At 48.3% G+C, this 21,466-nt stretch overlaps 3 protein-coding genes across 10 annotated transcripts in view; 2 read left to right on the forward strand and 1 right to left on the reverse strand.

Annotated features, from left to right (window-relative positions):
- Window positions 1-12,037, forward strand: part of Rbbp5 (RB binding protein 5, histone lysine methyltransferase complex subunit) — a 29,856-nt gene extending 17,819 nt beyond the window's left edge. For 2 of the 5 annotated variants that reach the window (XM_006249775.5, XM_063272287.1), the window contains exons 12-14: window positions 393-622; window positions 1,622-1,699; window positions 7,137-12,037. In XM_006249775.5, coding sequence (XP_006249837.1) covers window positions 393-622; window positions 1,622-1,699; window positions 7,137-7,165 — 337 coding nt within the window. In that variant the 3' untranslated portion in view covers window positions 7,166-12,037. Of the gene's footprint in view, window positions 1-392; window positions 6,555-7,136 lie in introns of those variants that run through there. The other 3 variants (NM_001107174.1, XM_017598792.3, XM_039090699.2) reach the window with 3 other exon arrangements.
- Window positions 9,601-12,032, forward strand: Tmem81 (transmembrane protein 81). Its single transcript, NM_001017490.1, has 2 exons — window positions 9,601-9,731; window positions 10,531-12,032. The coding sequence occupies exon 2, from the start codon at window positions 10,821-10,823 to the stop codon at window positions 11,607-11,609; it is 789 nt and encodes a 262-aa protein (NP_001017490.1). The 5' UTR covers window positions 9,601-9,731; window positions 10,531-10,820; the 3' UTR covers window positions 11,610-12,032.
- A 3,024-nt stretch (window positions 12,038-15,061) lies between the features above and the next one.
- Window positions 15,062-21,466, reverse strand: part of Cntn2 (contactin 2) — a 30,844-nt gene continuing 24,439 nt past the window's right edge. For 2 of the 4 annotated variants that reach the window (XM_039090383.2, XM_006249746.5), the window contains exons 20-24: window positions 21,308-21,420; window positions 20,269-20,455; window positions 19,899-20,011; window positions 19,378-19,546; window positions 15,062-18,985 (exon numbers count right to left, since the gene is read on the reverse strand). In XM_039090383.2, the coding sequence (XP_038946311.1) occupies window positions 18,882-18,985; window positions 19,378-19,546; window positions 19,899-20,011; window positions 20,269-20,455; window positions 21,308-21,420 (686 nt within the window). In that variant the 3' untranslated portion in view covers window positions 15,062-18,881. The remainder of the gene's footprint in view (window positions 18,986-19,377; window positions 19,547-19,898; window positions 20,012-20,268; window positions 20,456-21,307; window positions 21,421-21,466) is intronic. The other 2 variants (XR_010056901.1, NM_012884.2) reach the window with 2 other exon arrangements.

Raw genomic sequence — 21,466 nt, forward strand, 5'->3', positions numbered from 1 at the left:
AGTAAAATCAAGTGTGGTGGAGCTCACCTTAATCCCAGCACTCAGGAGGCAGAGGCCAGTGGATCTCTGAGTTCGAGGCCAGCCTGGTCTACAGAGTGATTTCTAGGACAGCCAGGGCTACACTACATAGAGAGACCCTGTCTCGGGTCTGAAACAAACAAACAAACAACAACAACAAAAAAACCAAACTGCAGTAATGATCTTAGTCTACCTATGGTTATCAGCTCACTGTCTTATCTGGTTTATTTCCTTCATTTCAGCTTTCTTAAAGTCTAAAGCTGTAACTGTTGTGTGTACTAAATGTAGGCACTAGAGGAAAGGCTGAAGGGCTTGTGGTTTAAGCAACTATCTCCTCTTTTTTCCAATCCCTTGTCTGATCCTGTTCCAAATAGTGATGAAGAGCTGGAAGATTCAAAGGCTCTATTGTATTTACCCATTGCCCCTGAGGTAGAAGACCCTGAAGAGAATCCGTATGGCCCCCCACCGGATGCAGTCCCAACCTCCTTGATGGATGAAGGGGCTAGCTCAGAGAAGAAGAGGCAGTCTTCAGCAGACGGGTCCCAGCCTCCAAAGAAGAAACCTAAAACGACCAATATAGAGCTCCAAGGAGTGCCGAATGACGGTGAGAAGCCTCCTTATTTATTCCCCGTGTCTGTGGTTTCATTACTTTATGTCCAATAAGTCATTTCCTACTTGAGCCATTTCTACTCTAAAGGAGTTTCCCATGAGTTTTTCTACACAGCTTTACAGTTCTGTGATAATTGAGTTTGTGTTCACTTTTAAAATGGGGACATTCTGCCTCCAGTGTCTTGCCTACAATGACACACCTTGTCTTCTGACACATGTGTCAGGATTTGTTTCCTTGAACTGTTCATCCCCCTCCTGCCGGCCTCCACAATAGAGTGGCTTTACTGCCCGGTACAGTGCCAGTCCGAGCTGCATGGTCATTTCCTCCTGCTTGCCTCTGCAGTGAGTGGCAGCTTTCCTTACCACATGTTGCAATGCTTTGATAAGGGGAGGGTGGTATTACCTAACGTTGGGTATCTTCCATTCTTTTTTCTTATAGATAATAGTAGATCACTTAGGTATACGACTGTACAGTCTCTGATGTGTACACTTGATTCCAGGCACCACTGTGTAGTTTCTGTACGATTGCTCATATTGTCATCTGCCCTGCAAGTTAGTTTATTATTTTTGCTTTGCAAAGGAGAAAAGTTGGACTGAAGTAGCTTAGTTTGTCCAAGGTCTCACAGAGAATGGACTCAGGTCTCTTGCCCTAGTCTGTGCATTTCTTTTCTGATCCTGTATATGTGTGTGTTGTGTGTTCCGCACACCCCTGTTCAGGCTTGGATCACGTTAGTATGAGTGGGTATTTTAATTGTTTTCTGGTTTGGAGTGGCTGTGGTTTGGTATAAACCATATAGATTTGTGTGTGCCTTTGGTCCAGCAAGTACTTGTCAATTTAGTAGACATTCTTTTGTAATTTTAAAAATAATCAATTTTTTTCTTAAGAGTAGTGATGTGGGACACAATAGCAAAGCTCTTTGCACTCAAAGGTCTGGTTGGGATGCAGGACCAGGGTGGTATGCACTGTCTTTCATGGCTGTCTGTCCCTCTGCAGAAGTCCATCCACTGCTGGGTGTGAAGGGGGATGGCAAATCCAAGAAGAAGCAAGCAGGCCGGCCTAAAGGATCAAAAGGTAAAGAGAAAGATTCTCCATTTAAACCGAAACTCTACAAAGGGGACAGAGGTTTACCTCTGGAAGGATCAACGAAGGGTAAAGTGCAGGCGGGACTCAGCCAGCCCTTGGCAGGTAAGGACACATTGGGAGCACCATCTGGCTTGCTTTGTGGCCTTGCTTTGTACAGCTGACTTCCTTTAACTGCAGTGGGATTTTCCCTCCCTGTCTTCCTTCCTTCTCCCCAGCATCAAATAATCCCTGGAGCTCAAGCTGCTAAGGGCAAGCTAAACCAAAATCGACTTAATTCATTGGCTCTCACCCCTAGGTCCATAAGTAGATGTCAAGGGTCCCAGATACACACAGAATGTTATGTGAGTGTAAGAACTCGCACTTTCCATTGGATTCCTATAGGAAAATCTGTGACCCAGAAAGCGATGAGCCTCTAGCTAATACATTTCTTAGTCTCTGTCTGCCTTTGGTGTTTTGCTTTTACATTTTTATTTGTAGATTTTTCTTTAGTTTGTTTTTTATTTTAGCCCTAAGGCAAGTAGTCAGAAATACAAGCTGGTTTGATATAACACCTGACTATTAAACTTCATCATCTTCATACTGATGAGATTCCCCAAGAAGTAGGGTTCTTCCTCAACCATCTAAGGAAAGGAGGAAGTTTCTTATCGGTACCATAATGTTAAAGAAGAAAAAAGGCTTTGAGGTTTCCTCCAATATTCGAGACTAGGAGGAAAATGCCAAAAAGACATTTTTAACTTATAAGTGTCCTTTAGGTTGGCCTTAGCCTTTAATATCTGACCCTTTCAGCCCCTAATATGTGATACACAATTGAGTCCCATCAACAAGTGGAAATACCTGTGAACCAGTTAACTCGTGCTTGTTTGAAAAAAAAAATTTTTTTTTTTTTCCCGGAGCTGGGGACCGAACCCAGGGCCTTGCGCTTGCTAGACAAGCGCTCTACCACTGAGCTAAATCCCCAACCCCGCTTGTTTGAAAAATAATGATCAAGTTAGAGCTCATCACCACTTAAATGTCCTTGGGACTTAAAGTTTATATCTATCCATTAGGTAGACACATACACATATACATGCGCGCGCATGCATGCGCGCGCGCACGCGCGCACACACACACACACACACACACACACACACACACACACACACACACAGTGTGAGTGTGAGAGAGAGAGAGAGTACTTTGTTAATATAATATGCTTTTTTGTCCTAATTGACACAGGTTAGATAAAGTGTCAGTGGTTATTATATTTAGGTTTTTTTCCCTCCACTTTAAAATTTAATTTACATGTGTTAAAAGTACATATGATAAATAGTGGAATACAAAGTGGAATTCTTTGTTCAATTTGGTTAATTGTTGCCTATAAGTAGGAATTATTTTCTACAGAGAAATTGAAGAAGAGACTGGGTCTTTAGTCCCCTGAGTTTGGTACATCTAGACTTGAGGTTTTCAGCATTGTACCACTGCGTCTGCTAGTTCCCCTGGAGTGAGTGTGGCTGTTACGTCCCTACCTCCATGCTGAGGCCAAGGCTGTGTGTGTGGATCATAAAAGAGTCAGCAAGGGCTACAGAGGAGCAGTCGTTTGATTGCTACAAACAAAGATGGTCTTTCTATAGCCCATGTGCATAAGATTAACAGTTAAGAATGTGAGCTCGAGTGGATTTTCTGGCACAAAAAGCCCAGTTGCTTTTAGCATGATTTAAAATGTGGCCAGATGTATACAATTAATCAGCACTTTAGGACAGGGTCTCCGTGCTGCCTTTTTTCTTTTTTTTTTTTTTTTTTTTTTTTCTTTTCTTTTTTTTCGGAGCTGGGGACCGAACCCAGGGCCTTGCGCTTGCTAGGCAAGCGCTCTACCACTGAGCTAAATCCCCAACCCCTTTCTTTTTTTTTTTTTTTTTTTTTTAAATCAAAGAAAGTGACTCACTGTGTCACAGACCAGGCTGACCTCGAGCTTGGAGAGATCTTCCTGCCTCTGTCTCCAGAGTGCTGACGATGTATGTGTGCGAGCATGCCTCACTTTTCTCCCCTCTAATTCTTCAGGACCATTCTATAAGGACGTAGGGAATCTGTGGTATGGCTCCATAGAGCAGCATTTGCCTAACTTGTGTAAGGCCCTGTGTTTGAGCTGCATCACCAGAAAAAAAAATTAGTTAAAATTAATCTTGTGCTTTCCAATAGGATGTATATATAGTAAATGATAAATAAACCAGTACAGAATTTTAAAATTCTTTCTCAATAATAGAATGGCTTAAAATTTCAATTTTAGTTGATATGTTCACTAGTATGTCTAAATGAGAACCAAGATCAAAATGTTGGAAAATCTACTCAGTTTTGGGGAATAAATTTTTTATTCCTCAAATTCCATAAATACTGAATCTGTACACTAGTATTATTGTCTTAGTGGCAAAAAAGAGTTTGCAATAAAATCCTGAACTGTGTGTGGTGCCTACTGGGTCTTCATGCAGGCCAGCATTTTAACTTTTCTCTAGGGTCCTGTGAAGTCGACACGTCCATTGTTACCTAGTTTAGCTTCCAGGCTGAAGAAGTACTGAGTCATTAAAGGTAGACGTGTATGTTCAGGAGCCAGGGTAGTTCACGATGGCTTATCCTAATTACTTTTGGGAAGCACTGAAGTGGGTGAGCCTTAAGAAGAGGCTGTTTAACAGCTCTGTCCTTAAGGACTAGAGAACTTGCCCCTGCTGGGGTGAGAGGACAGACAGATTCTGTTTATAAGGAGCAGAGCAGCCCCTGTCCTGCAGCCCCTCCCGACTGCATGCTTCGTGTGCTTCTCTGTGCAACTCTGTGTCCTCCTTCCTGTGTTCTCCTCCGCCTTGATTCATTGATCTGTTCCTGAATGGAAATCTCCAGAATAGACTGAATACCACAGTGCTAAGGAACAGAACCTAGCTTAACCTCAGCAGTGAGCCTGAGGCATGGCTCCAAGACCTTCGGAGGGCTGCCTGTGGCTTTCCTGACAGGGCAGTACAGTTTGGAACTTTGTGAGGCTACAATTTTGTCCCACATAATTTTAGAAATACTGCTTTCAGAGTAAGCTATCATATCTTCTATGTGGAGTTCTTTGGTTGAGGCAAGGGCTTCTTCATTCAATAGCATGATGGTTTTGGAGGTTCTTGAGCAAACCTGGAGCTGTTGCTGCTATGTTGTGGCCCAGGGGCCTCTAAGGAAGCTGACATTTTTACAATTCAGATGTTTTCAATATAAGATAGTATATAGCAATTGTTTTCACCAGATGTTAAAAAGTAAAACTCATACAGAGTGCCTGTAGCAGAGATCCCTTCGAAAATTAGCCCACAGTATTGGGGTGTAGGTCAATGTTAGAGCTGGCCTAGCATGTGCAAGGCTGTAGGTTCTACTCTCAGCACTGCAGAAACAGTCTGCTCTGAGGATTGTGTTAAAGGTTCATTTCTGTGGCCTCCCCCTTTTGGGAGTGGGCGGCAGTCAGGACAGGGTTTCTCTGTGTAGCACTCTATAGACCAGGCTGGCCTCAAACTCACAGAGATCCACCTGTGCTGAGTGCTGGGCTCTAAAGTGTGAATTTCCTTTGACTGGGTAATTTTTGCATTAGTGTCAAAATTTTGAAGGCAGAATTGTAGGGGTAAGCTGTGTATGCTCTAGCCAGATAAATGATAGCTGTTTATTAATATGTGCAAGTGGCCATTTTGTAAACCTTAATAACTCTAACAAAAAAACTCCCCTTATCTGCCATGTTATGACAGATTAAGGATTAGGGGGAAATTGGAAAGCAGATAATTCACTGTCAATCAGTCTGGGACTACTGTAGTCCTTTTGTGTCACACAGCTTGTTAGTGTTGAATTACATAGGAAGGGCAGCACTAATGAGGATACTTCTCGAGGAAACCCGATAAAAGTAACCCTGAGTCAGGGACTCTCCAGGGACAGGCCTGCTTGACACCATTTGTCTAATCTCTGTTTCTGTCACCTTAACTCTATTTCCGAGCTTGAGGTGAGAACACAAGCTCCATTTTCCTCGTTACCCAGACTTCTGGTTCCTCATCAGCACAGTGCCACAGAGGACTGGTTTGTCACAGATAGAATCTTACCCCACCCCCATGTAGACACTAGTGTCTTGATCCACACCTGGATCTGTTGAAGGTGTCAAAGACCAAAGTGTGCAGAAGAGCTGCTGCATAGAGAAAGGACACTGTGCTCACTGCCCTACTTTGGGGCAACTATTCACTGCCTTCTGGAACTAGACTCACCCAATCGCTTGCCAAAACCCCGATTAGATAAGCCGGTAATGAGTTAACTGCTCATTTGTCCTTCCTCCTCTTTTTTAGAAATAATTATCACTCAAAGACTAATTTATGGATTCTAGTAAGACTTGATGCCTAGTTGGATATTCTGTCTCATATCTGTATAATCATCCTAGCTGACCAATGAAGGATTGGAAATCATGTCTGAGTATTCATTCTCTTTGGCCATCCTGAATTAGGCTCTGCTGGGAGAGACCAAAAATAGCTGTGAATCTCAAGCTGAATTTTTCTTAATACTAAACTGCTGGAGACTTCCTGTATGATGCAACTAACTGGTTTCTGTGAGCCAGATGCTGCAGGCCTTGTAGGCTGTTTTCTTACGTTTCAGTAGAAAGCTTGTATCTGGTCTTAATTTCAGTCTGTCCTTAGCAAATGTGACTGTTTTTATTGCCAGTTTTCATTTATATATTAGAACTTCATTTTAAAAATAACATTCACAGCAACTTTATAAATGAAAACCTTTTTTATTATGCAGTTGATTTTCACCATTTTACCACTCCAAGCCTTGTGCAACCCCTCACTGAAGTTAGATCCTGGAGGTTTTCTTCACCTTGCTCTGTTTTTATACTTCCTAGTTAATAGTTCACAGCAGCCCATTTAAAGATGTCCCTCAGAGGTTGAACAGCTTCTGTGGAGTCATCAGGGAAGTGGCTGTTTGATCTTACTATTCAGGATTTTGTTCACTTGCCAGTTCTTGCGTAGAGACAGACACGAGATCTCATCAGCATCACACCGTATCTGGGGCTCCAAGCTGACAAGAATGAGAATGTCACTTAAGGAGCAGTGGGGCTTGAACAGGAGATGTCTTGCTCACTGTTTATCTATAGTGACTGGTTGGTCTAACAGGAAAGACTCAAAGGGTCAGTACCCTTATTTTTGTCTATTGTGATTGCCAGAGAACCCGATTATCAGCTTAGCATTGTGTGGACGCTCCTCCACTTACATTCCCTTCGAACACACTGGGAACACATTGAGACAGTGATGAGTAGGGCTTTGGAGTACGGATGGGCAGTTGCTTCAATGAAGAGTGATTGGGAGTTGGGTTATGCATTCTTCTTCAAAGGGAGATGTCCTTAGCCTATGTGTGCATGCGAAAATGCTAAAGGCAGTCTTTTGGTGTCTAATCTCTTTAGCAGGAGGAGCAATCTCAGAACTGCTATGAAGACCGGGAAACTCTTGGTTCTCCTCACTCTGTCGTCAGGTAGCCTTTGGACAGTATGGCCAATCATCTGAGATTGGCCTTAGTTGAAAACAAAGGCCTCTGCCTCCCACCCAGGAGGTGAAGGAGTGGATCCTATGTTTGAATGAAGAAGTGAATTATGGAAGAAGAGCACACGTCCCCGCCTTCCCTTTCAAGCATAAGTCCAAATAGGCTCTCAGGAACGAGGATGCATGCAGACATCGGGAGATTTGACCCGCTTCCACCTACACGAGGTGGTGTTGCTGGTGAAGAATGCCGTGTTTTGTTCACCTAACTGTTGAAGTCACATCTTTGGACATGTCCTTTCCCACCTCCTGTTTGCCTTCCATCCTCAGTGCATGTCCTCAAGTGACTTGTTCTTTTCTCAAAATTTGCTACCAGTACCTAGGAAGACTGACACATTTTCTGTTTCTTTCATTTATAACTTTCCCCTCCCAGATGCTTCCTGTATTTCTATATTGTGTATAAAGGTTGGGCAGAGAAGCAAGTGCTCAAAAGATTTCAAGCTGACAGGAAGGAAGATCGAAGGCCCCATCACTCTGTCTTACCGTAACCTTTGCTCAGGAGGCTGGGCTCTAGAGAATCAGGGGTTTCCCTTGCATTGCATGTTTTCCAGGATCAGATGTTTGAATAATCATGGCTTTTGGATATGATTAGTTTTATCCATCTCCAGCTAAGACTCATCAGTAGTTTGTGTGTTACTTTACCTGTGTTGACTTCCAGAGTTGGAAACAAAGCAAGGTGTGTTTCTCCACAAGGTTCTTTCTGTGGGTGTGGGGTACTGTGCAAGGGCTGACTTGAGGCCCCAAATCAAAGCAACAGCAGCTCACTTCAGTCAGGTTCGTGCGTGTGCGTGCGTGTGTTAAATCATTGCCTGTGGAGAGCTTGTCCCCGGCAGCCATGGTGTGGTCTTTCCTGGAGCCACGTCCCCTTTACTGTCTTTTCACTCACTTCCTTTCTGTGAAAGGTTGCTTAGCTTTTTACCCTTCTCTTTCTCACTCTGGCTCTCTCTGTATTTGCTGTTCTTTTAATAAAAATAGCAAATTAAATGGATTTGTACAATAAGTGTTTGAAATTTTCTGAAAATCCAAAGTCAGGAAGCCAAGTGTGCAAAGGGTTAGTGGCCTCTGGCGATAGCTTTGACTTGCCCTGGGTCATACTCTCTCAGCACTGAAAGGAGGTTTGAATACTGTGCTAATTGTGAAATCTCTATCAGTTGGTGGAGGCTCCTTCAGATAGCCAAACCCGTCGATTACATTTACTGTGGGGTAGAGGTGGCAGGGGACACGGCCGGAAGTCTCCAGTGTCGTGCTGGTGCTGCTTCCTCAAGTGAGTGAGACCAATGGTTGTGATTGGTAAGTGGCTCACAGGACATGTTTTAATTTGTAGACATTATATCCATGTCATGTCTCTTTACAGCACACCACAGTGGTGTGCACACCGATACAGGGGTTTCTGCCTTGTGTGTGTGTGAAGTGGCTTGATTTCCTCCATCGGGATGCTAATGCTGTGTCCATTTCCACTAAGGAGCTACCGAGTAAATCGGCTCAAACCCTGCCAGGTCGTCTCTGGCAGCAGCTCCTAATAACTATTTGTGCTTTTGGAATCTTTTCGTCAGCTTCTAGAACCTTCCATCCACTTTCAGCTCGGATTTCTCATTTGTGTAATATATGTATATTTCCTTCTTGCCGTCATCCTCCCCGCCTCTCCATTTTATTTCTTAAAAATGTTCTGTAGTTTTGTACAAGATGAGACTTAGCCTTGGGTAACTTCTTGCTAAAGCTTTAATGCTTTGTAAATAAAATTGGATGTTTATCAAACCACAAGTATACGTTTGTTTGTAAACACTGCCTGCCTCTGGGACTCGGCAGCCACCTTGTGTTTATATAAGAGAAAATACGGGTGGATTTTAGATCTTTCTCTATGGTCACTGGGATCCAGAAGGGTCAGGCCGTTTGGAGCTCTTCTGTTGTACAAACTAGAAATAAATGATTTGATCCAAAAGCTGATGCTAATGAAAGCAGTCACATAGGGATTTCTCTTCATACTCTCTAACTCCATTGAAGCTTTGAGGAGGCCACAGTGCTAGGCACTCTGGGAGGATGCAGTAGTGTATCCTAGGGGGTCTAGCCTTCCAAGGAGCTTCGTTAGTCTAAATATGAATTCTTCTTTGTTAGTTCTGTTCTCTGATGAAATAACTTTGACATCAATACAGAATAGTCATTATCTCATAGAGAATAAGATGTCTCAGAGACTCAGGTGTGGTTTTAATGATTACCAAATCTGTCTGCTTACTAATCTTCTGTCACTAAGAACCCGTCTTTAGCATCATAGCTGTTTCATAGCAACCTTCATTGATGTAAACAATGAGCTCCTCTGTGCTGCAGGGTAAATAGAGCAGACTAGAGTCAGGCAGCATCATTCATGCTTACACTAGCCAGGTCCTGGTTCACTTAGAAGAGAGCACTGGTACAGGACGAGCTGCCTCCGCCATAGCAGCGTCCTCGCTTGCTCCTCTGGAAGGAAGGTGTGTTGGACGAAATTCTCCCTCACATGTCCTTCAGTATCTCTAACTCGGGCTGGTCTCACACTTGTGTGTAGCTGAGGATGACCTGGAACTTGAGGTCTTCGTGAGTGCTGGGAGAAGGGCTGTGCTACACACACAGTTTGTGTGGTGACAGGGATCAAAGCCGAGCTTCCTGTATGCTTGGCAAGTGTCCTGCCACACTGTGCTGAGACAGGTCTCAGAGTTAGCCCAGGCTGGTCTTGAGTTTGCCAGCAGTCTTGCCTCTTCCAGGCTGTTGTCACCGTACCTTGCTCTCCAAAGTCTGTAGAAATGGAGGCAGTTAACTGTGGGAAGGGGTTTTCAGATGCAATGTTCAAGTGACCTTCCTGAAATGGACAAGGGGGAGAGAAGGAAGTTTGGGGAGTCAAGTGACTTCAGTCCCCAGCTCACTTTTCAGTCCTGGCTGTCCTAGAACTCACTCTGTAGACCAGGCTGGCCTTGAATTCAGAGATCCACCTGCCTCTGCCTCCCAAGTTCTGGGATCAAAGGTGTGTGCCACCATGCCCAGCCAGAGTTCTTTTTAAATAGATGTGGTTTAGGAATATTCTCAATAAATTATTCAAGATATCAGATTAACATCCTAACCCAACCTTGCCTCACCCCTTTCGAAAGACTGGCTTTTGTATTTGGTCAGCTTTAGCATGGGACTTTGAAACTCTCCCATAGTTTGGAAGGGAGGGAAAGAGTTAAGCTATACATCCGTGGTAACCTGGAAATTCACTTCAGCTTCTGAGGTCTTTTCCTTTGTTTTCTTCTCAAGCCTGTGGGTTTAAGATCTTTAGGAAGTGACAAGAATTGCACCTGGGAAGATGCCCTTGGGGAAGCTTAAACAAACAAGCTTAGAGAGTCAAGTGACAGAATTGTGAAAGTCTTCCTGGCTGGGACCTCACCTGAGAATGTGTACCTAGCTTCCGTACACTGTGAGCATGTGTCTGTTTTGCTCACAGCTGTACATTATAGTCTCAATGCTCGGGGCCACTCCAGGCTGGAGGATCTGTTCTAGTAGATAGACCAGACATCTGGACCGCCCGCTGTTTAAGATACTGAGTCATGAAGGCTGTGGCCACCGTTTTTATCTGTGGGAGCCTGGTATTGATAACCTACCTGCCTTTGGTGGTGACGTCACCTCAAACACTGGCCATCCCTGAGAAGCTACGACAAGCTGTGGGGAGAGTCGTCGTCAACGCCACAGCATGCAGTGTTACCTGCGGCCTCGGCTACAAGGAAGAGACGAGCTGTGAGGTGGGTCCCGATGGAGTGAGGAGGGACTGCAGATCCCAGCGTTTGGAGTGTCTGACCAACTGGATCTGCGGAATGCTTCATTTCACCATTATCCAGAGGCAGCAGTTCGAGCTGAACTGTCTCAGCTCAGACATCCTGACGAAAGGGCAGGAGGCTTTCCGCTTCACCTGGAAGCTCGCTCGGGGCATCATCTCTACTAACGACGAGCTCTTTAAACCCTTCCGAGCCAACTCCCCCTTTCTACGATTCAAACCGGCCTACGAGTCTGACTCTGGGACGTATCGATGTGATGTGCAGCAGCTAAAGAACTTGAAACTTGTCAAGAGGCTCTATTTTGGCCTGAGGGTCCTTCCTCCGAAGTTGGTAAACCTAAATTTCCAACAGTCCCTTACAGAGGATCAGAAGTTGGCAGAGGAGGGCTGGGAAGTTCATCTCGACAACCAGTCTCAGCCTCACCTCCCAGGGTGGCGAAAGAAAGTGTCATTGGCTTTGGGTGTAGGGATCGCCGCTGGAGTGGTCGGAGGTGTGTTGGTGAACGTTGCTCTCTGCAGGGTCCTGGGAGGGACCGGTGGCAATGGGAACCTCAGCAGCTTATAACTCCTGCCTTCCTCCAGGAAGCTGAGCTAGCTTGTATGTGAGTGTCCCGTGCCTCTGATGGTGAAGTGGCAAGAGAGGGCTCTCAGCCAGAGTTGGCTAGGAGGCTTGGAGGATGCAACCTCATGATAGCTCAGGGCAGCATCCACCATTGTAGTCCGGTTTCCTCCATAACAGGTGCTCAGGAGCCCCCTGCAGGCTTTGCTTCTGCTCCTAGGGAGAGTTCTGTCTTCCACGGTTTTTATGCCTCACCTCCTGTGTGTGTATGTGTGTGTGTGTGTGTGTGTGTGCGCGCTCGTGCGCGCGTGTGCGCCGCTCCCCCCAGCTCCACCTCTCCAAACAGTGTGTATGGGCCAGAATGTACTAATCGCAGCCTTTTAGTTTTGGTAACCTTTTATTTTTGTTCAATAAAATAATTCACAGGAACTGTATGGCAGCCTAACCCTTTGTTACTTTATGCAAAATGTCTCACACGTAGAAATTGCCCCGTAGTTGTCCTGGTTCTCACTTTCCTTGGGTTTCCTAGAACATGCATCGGACAGATTGCTTCGTGTGGTTCTGAGTTGTAAGGGTTGTTAGCAGTGACACCTGAGTCAGCTGATACACGGTCTTAAGTGTTAATGGGTTCTCTCACCTCCCTCGGTAGCCCTCCCAGTTCAGTATTAAACTGAATGTCCTGGCAAAACACTGGCTCCCGGTCACTGCAGACTTTCCTGTGCTCCTCCATTTTGCATTATCTGTACCTGGGGTTTGTGTTCCTAGAAAGCTCAAGTGTACTAGTTTCTTACAGCCACTGAGGTCCCCAAGGGAGGACCGCTGCCTTCATTTCTCTTGAGGAAATCCAGTCTCAAACCCCTCAAGGGTCATTCAGGGGGAGTCTAAGGTAATTGGCTTATGGAACCCATAGAGAAAAGGCTCCTGGGCACCAGCTGAGAGCAGGGTAACATTTCTCCATCCTCTCCAGTAGCTGCAGGAGTACCAGCACCCCAAGGCCCCACACTCCTTCCTTAGCTGAGCCAGAAAACACCTGGATGGCTTTGAAAACCAAACGTTTCTGAGCCCTAACCCAGAGATGCTAATTCAGTTCAGATTATAGCCAACGGATGACTAGTGCTTTCCTTTATAAAGGTTTGGTAACCCCAGATTAGTTATATTTCTGTTGCTGTGATAAAACAGGGGAACACAGGAAGCAACATAGGAAGTTTATTTGGGGCTTACAGTTCAAGGGGACAGGTCCATGGTGGCAGAGGGCTGAAGCACCAGGTCATTTCTCAAGTCAAAAGCAGGAGGCAGAGGGAGATAAACGTCAAAGTCTACCTCCAGTGCCATGACTTCTCCAGCAAGGTCACCCCTAGCCTACCCAAACAGCCACCAAACTAGGAACCAAGTATTCAAATGCCGGAGACCCATGGAGGACATCTCATTCACACACACACACACACACACACACACACACACACACACACACACACATACACACACGCACCCATCATCCAGAGCCATCAGAATACTTCCAGATATACATTGATCTTATGGAATCATTTGATAACTAGGCACGAACATGACTCGTGTGTGTGTGTGTGTGTGTACACATGTGCGTGTACGCACGTGTATGTGGATGCATGGGTGCTGAGGAGGTCAGGGGCCTGAGGACAACCTGGGTGGTTGTTCCTCAGGTGGTGTCCACTGGGGAAGGGGACGTTGTTTGAGCAGGGTCTTTGCTGGGACATAGGACTCACAGATGAAGGTAGGCTGGCTGGCCAGTGAGCCGTAGGAATCCATCTGTGTAAGCCTCTCCAGCGCCAGGATTACAAATGTGCACCTCAAAGCCCAGCGTTTTATGTCCAGCTGAGCTTTTTCCTGCATAGCCGTGTGCCTTTATCACACCCAAGAAAACAAACGGTTGTCGGTCCTACACCCGGCTTCTGTGCAGGCCTCCATTTTTAAAAACCCTTAAAGCTTTTTAGCGTAATCTTAATCCAGTAGCAAAGACTCCACTCCGTGTTTCTCTCTTCGGTCTCTCAGCAAGTCCTTCACGTTGTTCCTCGTGGCATCAAAGCTCTGAGTCAGGCTTGTCCATGGTCTCAGATGGCGTCCCTCACTGAGAAGAGCCCTGCATAGATACACACTTACTGTGTCACCCCGGGAGGCTGAGATGTTTCCCCTGTCTGTCATACCCTCATCTTTGTCACAGGTGTCGGAGGCCAGCCCAGGGAAATCCCCTGAGGTAAGCTGTTTTGTAACTGAAGTGCTGGTTTGGGGGACTGTTGTGTCATTCAGTCCTAGGCAGTCTGCCGTGTAAAGGGGTCTGTGACAGATTCTGTCTCTCTGGAAGGAACTTGGTAACACTGATGAAGGCTCCTGCTTCACGTTTTGTAGATGGAAACCACCTAGGACCAACCATTTAACACCTTGCCAGCATTCTGTTGCAGACCAGTAGTCAAGCCTAAGGTGGCTTAGCTCTTCTTGATAGCCGCTTCTCTGTGCCTTGGGCTCTTGAATTTTGACTCAGGATTTGAAGCCATTGAGCAAAGTGGAGAACAAAAGACTTTCAGATGGGCTTTGTAAAGACAACAGTGTAGGGCTGGTCAAGGTGACATATCCCTGTAATCCCAGCTACTCCGGAGACTGAGGCTAGTCTAGGCTACATAGTGAGCTCATGGCCAGCCAGGGCAACTCTGCAAGATCCTGCTTAGCATCTGCCTGGCTCTGGTTGCAGCAGGAAACCCCCCTCAATTCGGTTCCCTGACTCTTGTGTATAATAAGTGCCCCGGGAAGGTGGAAGGTGACTGAAAGACTGAAGTCTGTGTGGACTACCAGCCATGTTGGAAGGGCTCTGGTCAGAAAGCTATGCATTGACCAGAGTGGCCTCCGTCCAAAAAACAAACAAGAAATACAAACCCCCCAAAAACTGGGACACAACACGTGTCCTACATACTTGACAGTGAAGAGCCGAACTGGGACTGCTTGCATGTACCCCTGCGTGTGCTTAGCTGTAATGGGAGTCTGATATGAGAGTGTCAAGGCTGGAATTGACTAGGAGTTTCACCACTTTGTGCCACCCTGATCAAACAACAGAGGTGATGATTGCCTCCTTACCAGTTAGGGACGTTAATCTCTTCATGGGGGGAGACTCTCCTTTGGGACCAGGGAGTCAACACTTCAAATGCATTGAAATCAGAGGACCTGGTAGTGGCTCCACCCCTCGAGCCACCCAGCTCCAGCTTGTTGACCACCATTAGGTGAAACCTTCTCAGGAGGCCAGCAGTGCTTGGCCTCTGCCGGCCTGCACGTCTCCCGGCCTGTCTGTTCCCTCCGGTTGGAGGAAACGGTGTGGACCGTGTGCGTGCACAGCTTCCTCAGCTGGCCATGTGAGGGGCGGATGTACTGGCTGAGCAACAGGCCCAGGCTTCAGTGAGGTGAGATGCGCAGCTGCTGTCAGCTGCCTGGGCAGGTCGAGAAGACATCTTTATTTAAGAACTGCTTGCTACCAGTCAATAAATAGCTACTACAAGAGCGAACAGTGGGCTGGGGGGAAGGAGCTGCATCTAAACAAGAACGGTCATCAGTGGTCCAGTGAAGCCCTGAGCTCAGAGCTATGCAGGCTCTGAAATGGGGGCTGAGTTGGAGGTATCTGGTGCCAAGGCGCGAGGGTTGAGTCTCCTCTAAAGAAACTAAGGGCCCTAGGCTTCTGAGGCTACCCGGGGCTCTGAACAGAGCTGTTTGATATTCTCTCTCTCCTCTCTCTCTCTCTGTCTCTCTCTGTCTCTCTCTGTCTCTCTCTCTCTCTGTGTCTGTCTGTCTGTCTCTCTCTCTCTCTGTGTGTGTGTGTGTCTGTCTGTCTGTCTGTCTCTCTCTCTCTCTCTCTCTCTCTCTCTCTGTCTCTGTCTCTCTCTTCTCTGTTTTCTTTATGCCCTGCTTTCCCAAATCCTGGGACCACATACAGGTTCGAGAGGTACACTCCGCCCCTAGCTACCAGCACCTTTCCCAGTGAGCATCTTGAAGTCCTTTAGGGTCCCTCTTACTTCCACTTGGAGACTCCCTGGCAAAGTATGGTCCCAGCAAGCAAGACCAAACACCACACTGTTTGTAACAGGTGTGAGGATACTGCTGTCCCCCTGGCAGTCCTACTGGCTATCTGACGACTAGAAAAAGAAAAGGTGCCTGTGTTGCTGGGAGAGGCGGGAGGGGAGGACAGCTTGGCTAGCCACGCTGAGCTCTTGGCTAGAGTGCAGGCTAGGATGGCACTGGGAAAGGCACTACTTTGTAAGGACGGTTCTGTGGATCAATTCCCACCGATGGCTTTTAAACCAGCTGCCGGGGGCATAGCAGATACTACTCTACGGCGTCCCTGTGCTGGGCATTTGGAGTCTAAGAAAGGACTCAGCACTTCCCGCTCCTCTTGTCAGGACGTCACCCATACAAGATCGGAAAGAACACTGGAAATACCTCAACGGTTACCTGAAGGCTTTTCCGACCTTGGCTTCATTCTCTCCGGTTTGTTGTCGAGCTTCTCCTTCCTGCCCCATCGCCTCCCTACTCCCCTACTGTCTGGGTTGCCCGCTGCCCTGGATAGCAGAACCACTCTCACTTGTGGCACCATCAGATGGCAATGAGCGGATAGCTCCGTGTGGTGGCTGAGCCCTTGTACTGACAGAGGGCACCTCCCAGTCCCTCAAGAGGTTTTTATAGGTAGCTTTGTCCCTAGCCCTCGGGTGGCACCTTCCTGTTAAACCCAGACAGAATGCTTGGTTGTGGCTGTCCCTTTCACCTCACTGTGAGTGGATGGAATCTCTAACAGTCGTGACCACAGCAGCGGCCAGTCCAACAGCTCCCCCAGCCTGTACAGAAGTCAAAGGACCCTTGGCCAGGATGGGACTCTGAGAGGCAATTTGATCTAGCCCTCCCTTCCAAGCCATTAAGGTCCATCCAAGTTCCCTCAGCAAGAGGCCTTTTGCTCATTTACAAGCTCACATCTTGGCGAGACACGCGTGTTCTCCTTACACCTTAGCTAACACTCTACTGGAAGCCCCAAGCTGCTAGCACAGCTTCACTTCCCCATAGCAAATGCTACCTGCCCAGGGCTAAGGTTTTCCTCTTCTTGGGCCTCCCAGCGGCTTGCCTGCTTTTCATAGACCTCGTTAGAAGAAAAGCTTAGGGGCTGCAGCCTCCCACCTCCCTAACTAGGTTCAGTGCCAGACCAGTTCTCCCTGCCCAACCACTAGAAACCCATTTCTCTAGCACCCCTCCTGAAGCCCAAGGCAGTGAGAAATAGGTAAACCTTGGAAGGTTTCAGGTGCCCCTTTCTAGGGTTTCCCAGGGCTAGGCCTGAGCCAAATCCCAGCCAGCATATGATGGGGAGGGATGCTAGGCCGACTCGGGGGTGCATGTGAGGGAGAAGGATCGTGTGACTAAGCCCCTGGCACCCTTATACTTGGGGTGCTGGGAGCAGAAGAGGATGGGTTTGATCAGCCCAGGGAAGAAATCCTTAACTAGGGCAAGGTGTGGAGGTGGTAGGGGAAAGGTACGTGAGTGTACATCTTTAAAAAATTGTAGTGGGTAAATACATAACATAAACCCGCCCAGAAAAACAGAGCAAGGCTTGAAGTTTAAAAACCCATAACAAAATAGAGCTCTAACTGTAAACTACAGAAATGGCCTAAGGAGCAGCAGGGCAAGTGCATCTTGAAATGCCTGCTCTGCTGCCCCCGTGGGCTGAGGGCGTGGACACTGGGGTTTTCTGGTCGTGCTGCTGCAGGGTCCTCGTCTAAGGAACTCTGTCCTTGCTTTGGCCTCTTCTTGAAATGAGCAAGCCCGAGAGGCTTCCAGACAGTGCTCCCTGCCGAGTTCCCAGCAGAAGGCTGCCCCAGGCCATTGACTCCTGGAATCTGCCTATGCCTTGGTTGGAGCTCATTTGTCCATCTCACCAGCCAGAACCTCTTGAAGCAGAGGGCTCCTCCTCCAGAGTCCTCCAGAGTCCTAGAGGACAGGCTGTGACTGCTCAACATCCTCCCTCTCTCTATAGAGCCTCCCACAGGTGGGGAGGAGACTCTGTGCTGACCATGCCTTGTCCTTACAGACCATGTGACCCCCAAGAAGTCCCTAACCCTTTCTGCACCTCCATTTCCTCGTCTGTTAAGTGTAGGGTACGGATAAGTCAAGTTATAAGGCTTCTTCAGCTCCCGTAGTCTGGTCTATCCCTGGTAACTACCCAGAACTCAAGGCAGGCCACCCCCCCCCTTATTAACCCTTTTTCTTGTGGGGACTGAAGAGAGTAGTCCAGGCAGTTCTGGGGAGCAGGTGTGGCCAGGTGATGGAGGATATTCCTGGAAGCAGGCAGGGCCACTTTGATGCTGGCCCTTCTCGGATGCCTCTCTATCCCAGGACAAAGAATGGATGCTGTGTTGAGAGCTGATTTCTGGGGCCTGCAGTTGTGGGAGGTGGAGGCAGGCACAAGTTTGCAGCAGAGCTGAAGGGAAGAGAGTAGCGTTCAGATGGACATCTCCTGCCCGTACCCTGGAGGGTCCATGAAGGAAGCATCTTGATGAGGCAAGGCAACTCCTCGAGGCAAGCCCTTTAGTCACATAGCCACCTGAAGTGGCTCTGTCACTCCACCATTCCATCTGGAGGACGACAGGATTGGCTTGGCAGTGCTGGCTGAGAGGGCAGTGCCACCAGGATGGCCAATGGGCCTTAGGCTGGTGCCCCTTTCCATCGGGTGGGGTAGCCTCTCAACCCTTTTGAGCTTCTATCCCCAGTAACCCAGGGCCTTGTCCTTGGCTACCGAGGAAGCCAGGGAGTCATGGAAGACCGTGTCGGGACCAACCATGGTGCTTCTCCAGTGAGGACTAGAAGAGGTCCCTCTGCTTCATAGAGGGAAAACGATACCCCACTGCTGCCCATGTTCCTGCTGGGCCTGGTACTCTGATCTCAGATGGCAGTGGCCACTTGTGGCCCTAAAGGACCATCTGCTTAATCAAAGGCCCGTTCCTCTCGACCAAGACCCCAAGGGGTCCAGGCATTAGGCCTAGTACTATTATCATGGAAGTCACTGCCCAGTGCCTCTTGACTTAAAGAAAATTTCCTCGCATGGTTCTATCCTGTGGCAGAATAGGAATATCCTACCTCCTACATAAAGGGTACTGTTGGGAGTAGGTGTCTAAGCCAACCACGCTCAGGCACAGTGTTGGACCACCTTGGACGAGGGGAGCTGTGGTCAGCCGCTGTGTCTGTTAGGGTGGGTGTCCAGCTTGGGCGTGGCGGGCAGTGTTGAGATCAGAGCTTCTGGTAGCCAGCGAGCATCAATATCACCATGCAGGAGAACGCAGGTCCGGGATGGGCAGGGCGGGCGGCGGCGCTCTCCACCATCATGCTTGTGCCTGGAACCAGCAGCAAGAACGGTGTTGGCCGAGTGAGCCTCCCAGCCCTACCCTTGCAAAGGAACCCAGAGGCCTCTGGAGGAAAGTCATACAGAGGCCTTAGAGCCGAGGACCAGTGGTGTTCTCGGCCTTACCCATGCAGCACTGGCCTTCACTCTGGGTCTCCAGCCCCTTGCATTCCATAAAAGAGGTGCACTCCCTCCTGTACCTTGGGATAGCTCTAGGGCAGGGAGGGGACAGTGGCAGGGGACTATTCATTGCCTGCCTTTTCCTTTCTCCTTATGGGGGGCAGTCTAGGTTAAGGTTAGCTCTTGGGGACAATGCCTTGACTAGTATCTGGTGGACCAATACCGCTGAAGGGTTAGGTGGAAGGGGAAGGGAGGGGCAGTTACCTCCATTTCTCACAATGTGGACTTCTGCGGGGATCCCATCCCCTCCAGGCCCTGTGGTTCGAATCTGTACCAGAGCGTGGCCAATGTCTTCGGGTACTGGTATTTCTATCCAGTTCTTGCTGGTGAGGTGGAGCGTAGGAGTTGGGTGCAAATCATTCTGATACAGCATCTGTGGGGTAGAAGTTTCCAGATGCAGCCTCCCGGACCCTCAAGAGGTCCTTCTTGCCTCCTTCAGTTGCTTGTTGGCTAAACTGCTCACTGGTGGGAGGTAAGTGTGCCAGCAGCTGAGCTAAGCTGCGTTGTCTGATCCCCTAGCCCATCCCTGCCCTGCCCTTTATGCAGCCGTACTGTGGACCTGTTTTTACAGTTTCTATCATGCTACTGTGAACTACCCAGAGCCCCAGTGCTTCATGTCTCTCCCAGCCCCAGATGCCACATTGCTAAGGCATTGTAGGTCTCCATGACCACTGGAAAGATGGGAACCATTTCTCCTTGGGGCAGGCCTGTGTGCCCTTTCTTACCTTGTAGCCAGTGACCGTAGATTCATTTCGGAGAGGAACCACAGGGTCCCACTTAAGGCTGAGACTGGAGCTTGAGAAAGTCCAGGAGATGTTGCCAGGAGGTCTCCGTGGCGCTGCCAGGGGAGGGGGGATTGGAGACACTGCGGCATGCTTCCACAGCCACCCTTTACCACTAGCTGGTCCCTCTCTGATGCCCACCCATATGGAAGGAATTCTCAGAACAGTCTGTCACCATGAAAACCCAGACATGGCCTCAGAGGCCATGATCATGTTCAGTAGGTCCTCCAACCTGCTTCTGCCTGGTGCTGACCATGTGGCAGGAACAGTCCCTACCTCATGGCACATGCCTTTCCCCACCCCTGGCACTCACGGGGCTTCACGGTCATGGCATCAGCTGAAGGGCTAGCGGGTCCAGTGCCGGCCCGGTTGTAGGCCCTCACAGTTACGTGGTATTTGGTGTTGGGGTTCAGGCCAGTGACTCGGGCACTGGTGTCTAGCCCTGCTGTCCTCACTCGGTCAGCGGCTGCTTCGTTGTCCCCGGCTTTCCAGTAGCGAATCTAAAGGGGGCAAAGCTTTTGACTACATGGTCTCCATGTTTCTCTCCTACTCAGGCTGGTTTCCTGCTAGTTTGATAACCTGCACACTAGTCAGGTGACCCAGAAAGCATGGTCATGTGACTGTGAGGCCTGCATCTATGGCTATTCAACAGTGTCTACTCCCAGGAAGCTGTCTGGGATATAGGAGGAAAGAGGAAATAGGTGGGGAGATGAACAGAGGCGAGAAAGGCCTATCTATCGTCATCCTTAAGCCTTCCAAAGCTTCCCCCTATCACTTAGGCCATGCTCAGCAAGCTCATTCTAGTACCAATGGAGTGCCAGGGTCTACTGCAGACCCGTGGATGCCTCTGCCCCCTACACTTCAGATCCCCGGTGCCAGCTCTCAATGTGATATTCGTCTCATTCACTCCAGTGCTACTTGGTGCATGTGTGTGCTTGCAAAATAGCTCTACGCTCAGTGCCCAGTAAACACAACTCCAGTCACCAGTGGACTATCAGACCTTAATAGTCTTTAATCAAGGGTTAAGAGTGGAACTAGCTTCTTCTCCCAGTGGTCTGTCTGTCCTATTGTGCTAAATTAAATCAGGTACCAACCTTGGGAGCCACAACCTGAGAGCAGGCGCTCTCTCTCTCTCTCTCTCTCTCTCTCTCTCTCTCTCTCTCTCTCTCTCACACACACACACACACACACACACACACAATATTGGGCCTGGGTTTTTCCGTCTTCCTTCCCTCTTGATCCTCTCGATGAGGAATCAGTGATCCCAGGAGGAATGACTGTAAGCTCTCAGCTGTTCCCACTTACTCTGGAAAGCCTAGCCCTGCCTCTTTCCCGCCCAAGTTGGTGCTCACCTCATATCCCAGGAGAATGCCGTTCATGTCTTGTAGCACAGGCTCCCAGCTCACGTTCATCTCTGAAGATGAGGACCCCTTGGCCCAGACCTTGGCAGGGGCCACCCTGGGCTCTAGGGACCAATAAAGAATGGGCATACGTTGTTACCGAGATACCTC

This window comes from Rattus norvegicus, chromosome 13 (assembly GCF_036323735.1).
Source record: "Rattus norvegicus strain BN/NHsdMcwi chromosome 13, GRCr8, whole genome shotgun sequence".
In the NCBI taxonomy this organism is placed as follows: Eukaryota; Metazoa; Chordata; class Mammalia; order Rodentia; family Muridae; genus Rattus; species Rattus norvegicus.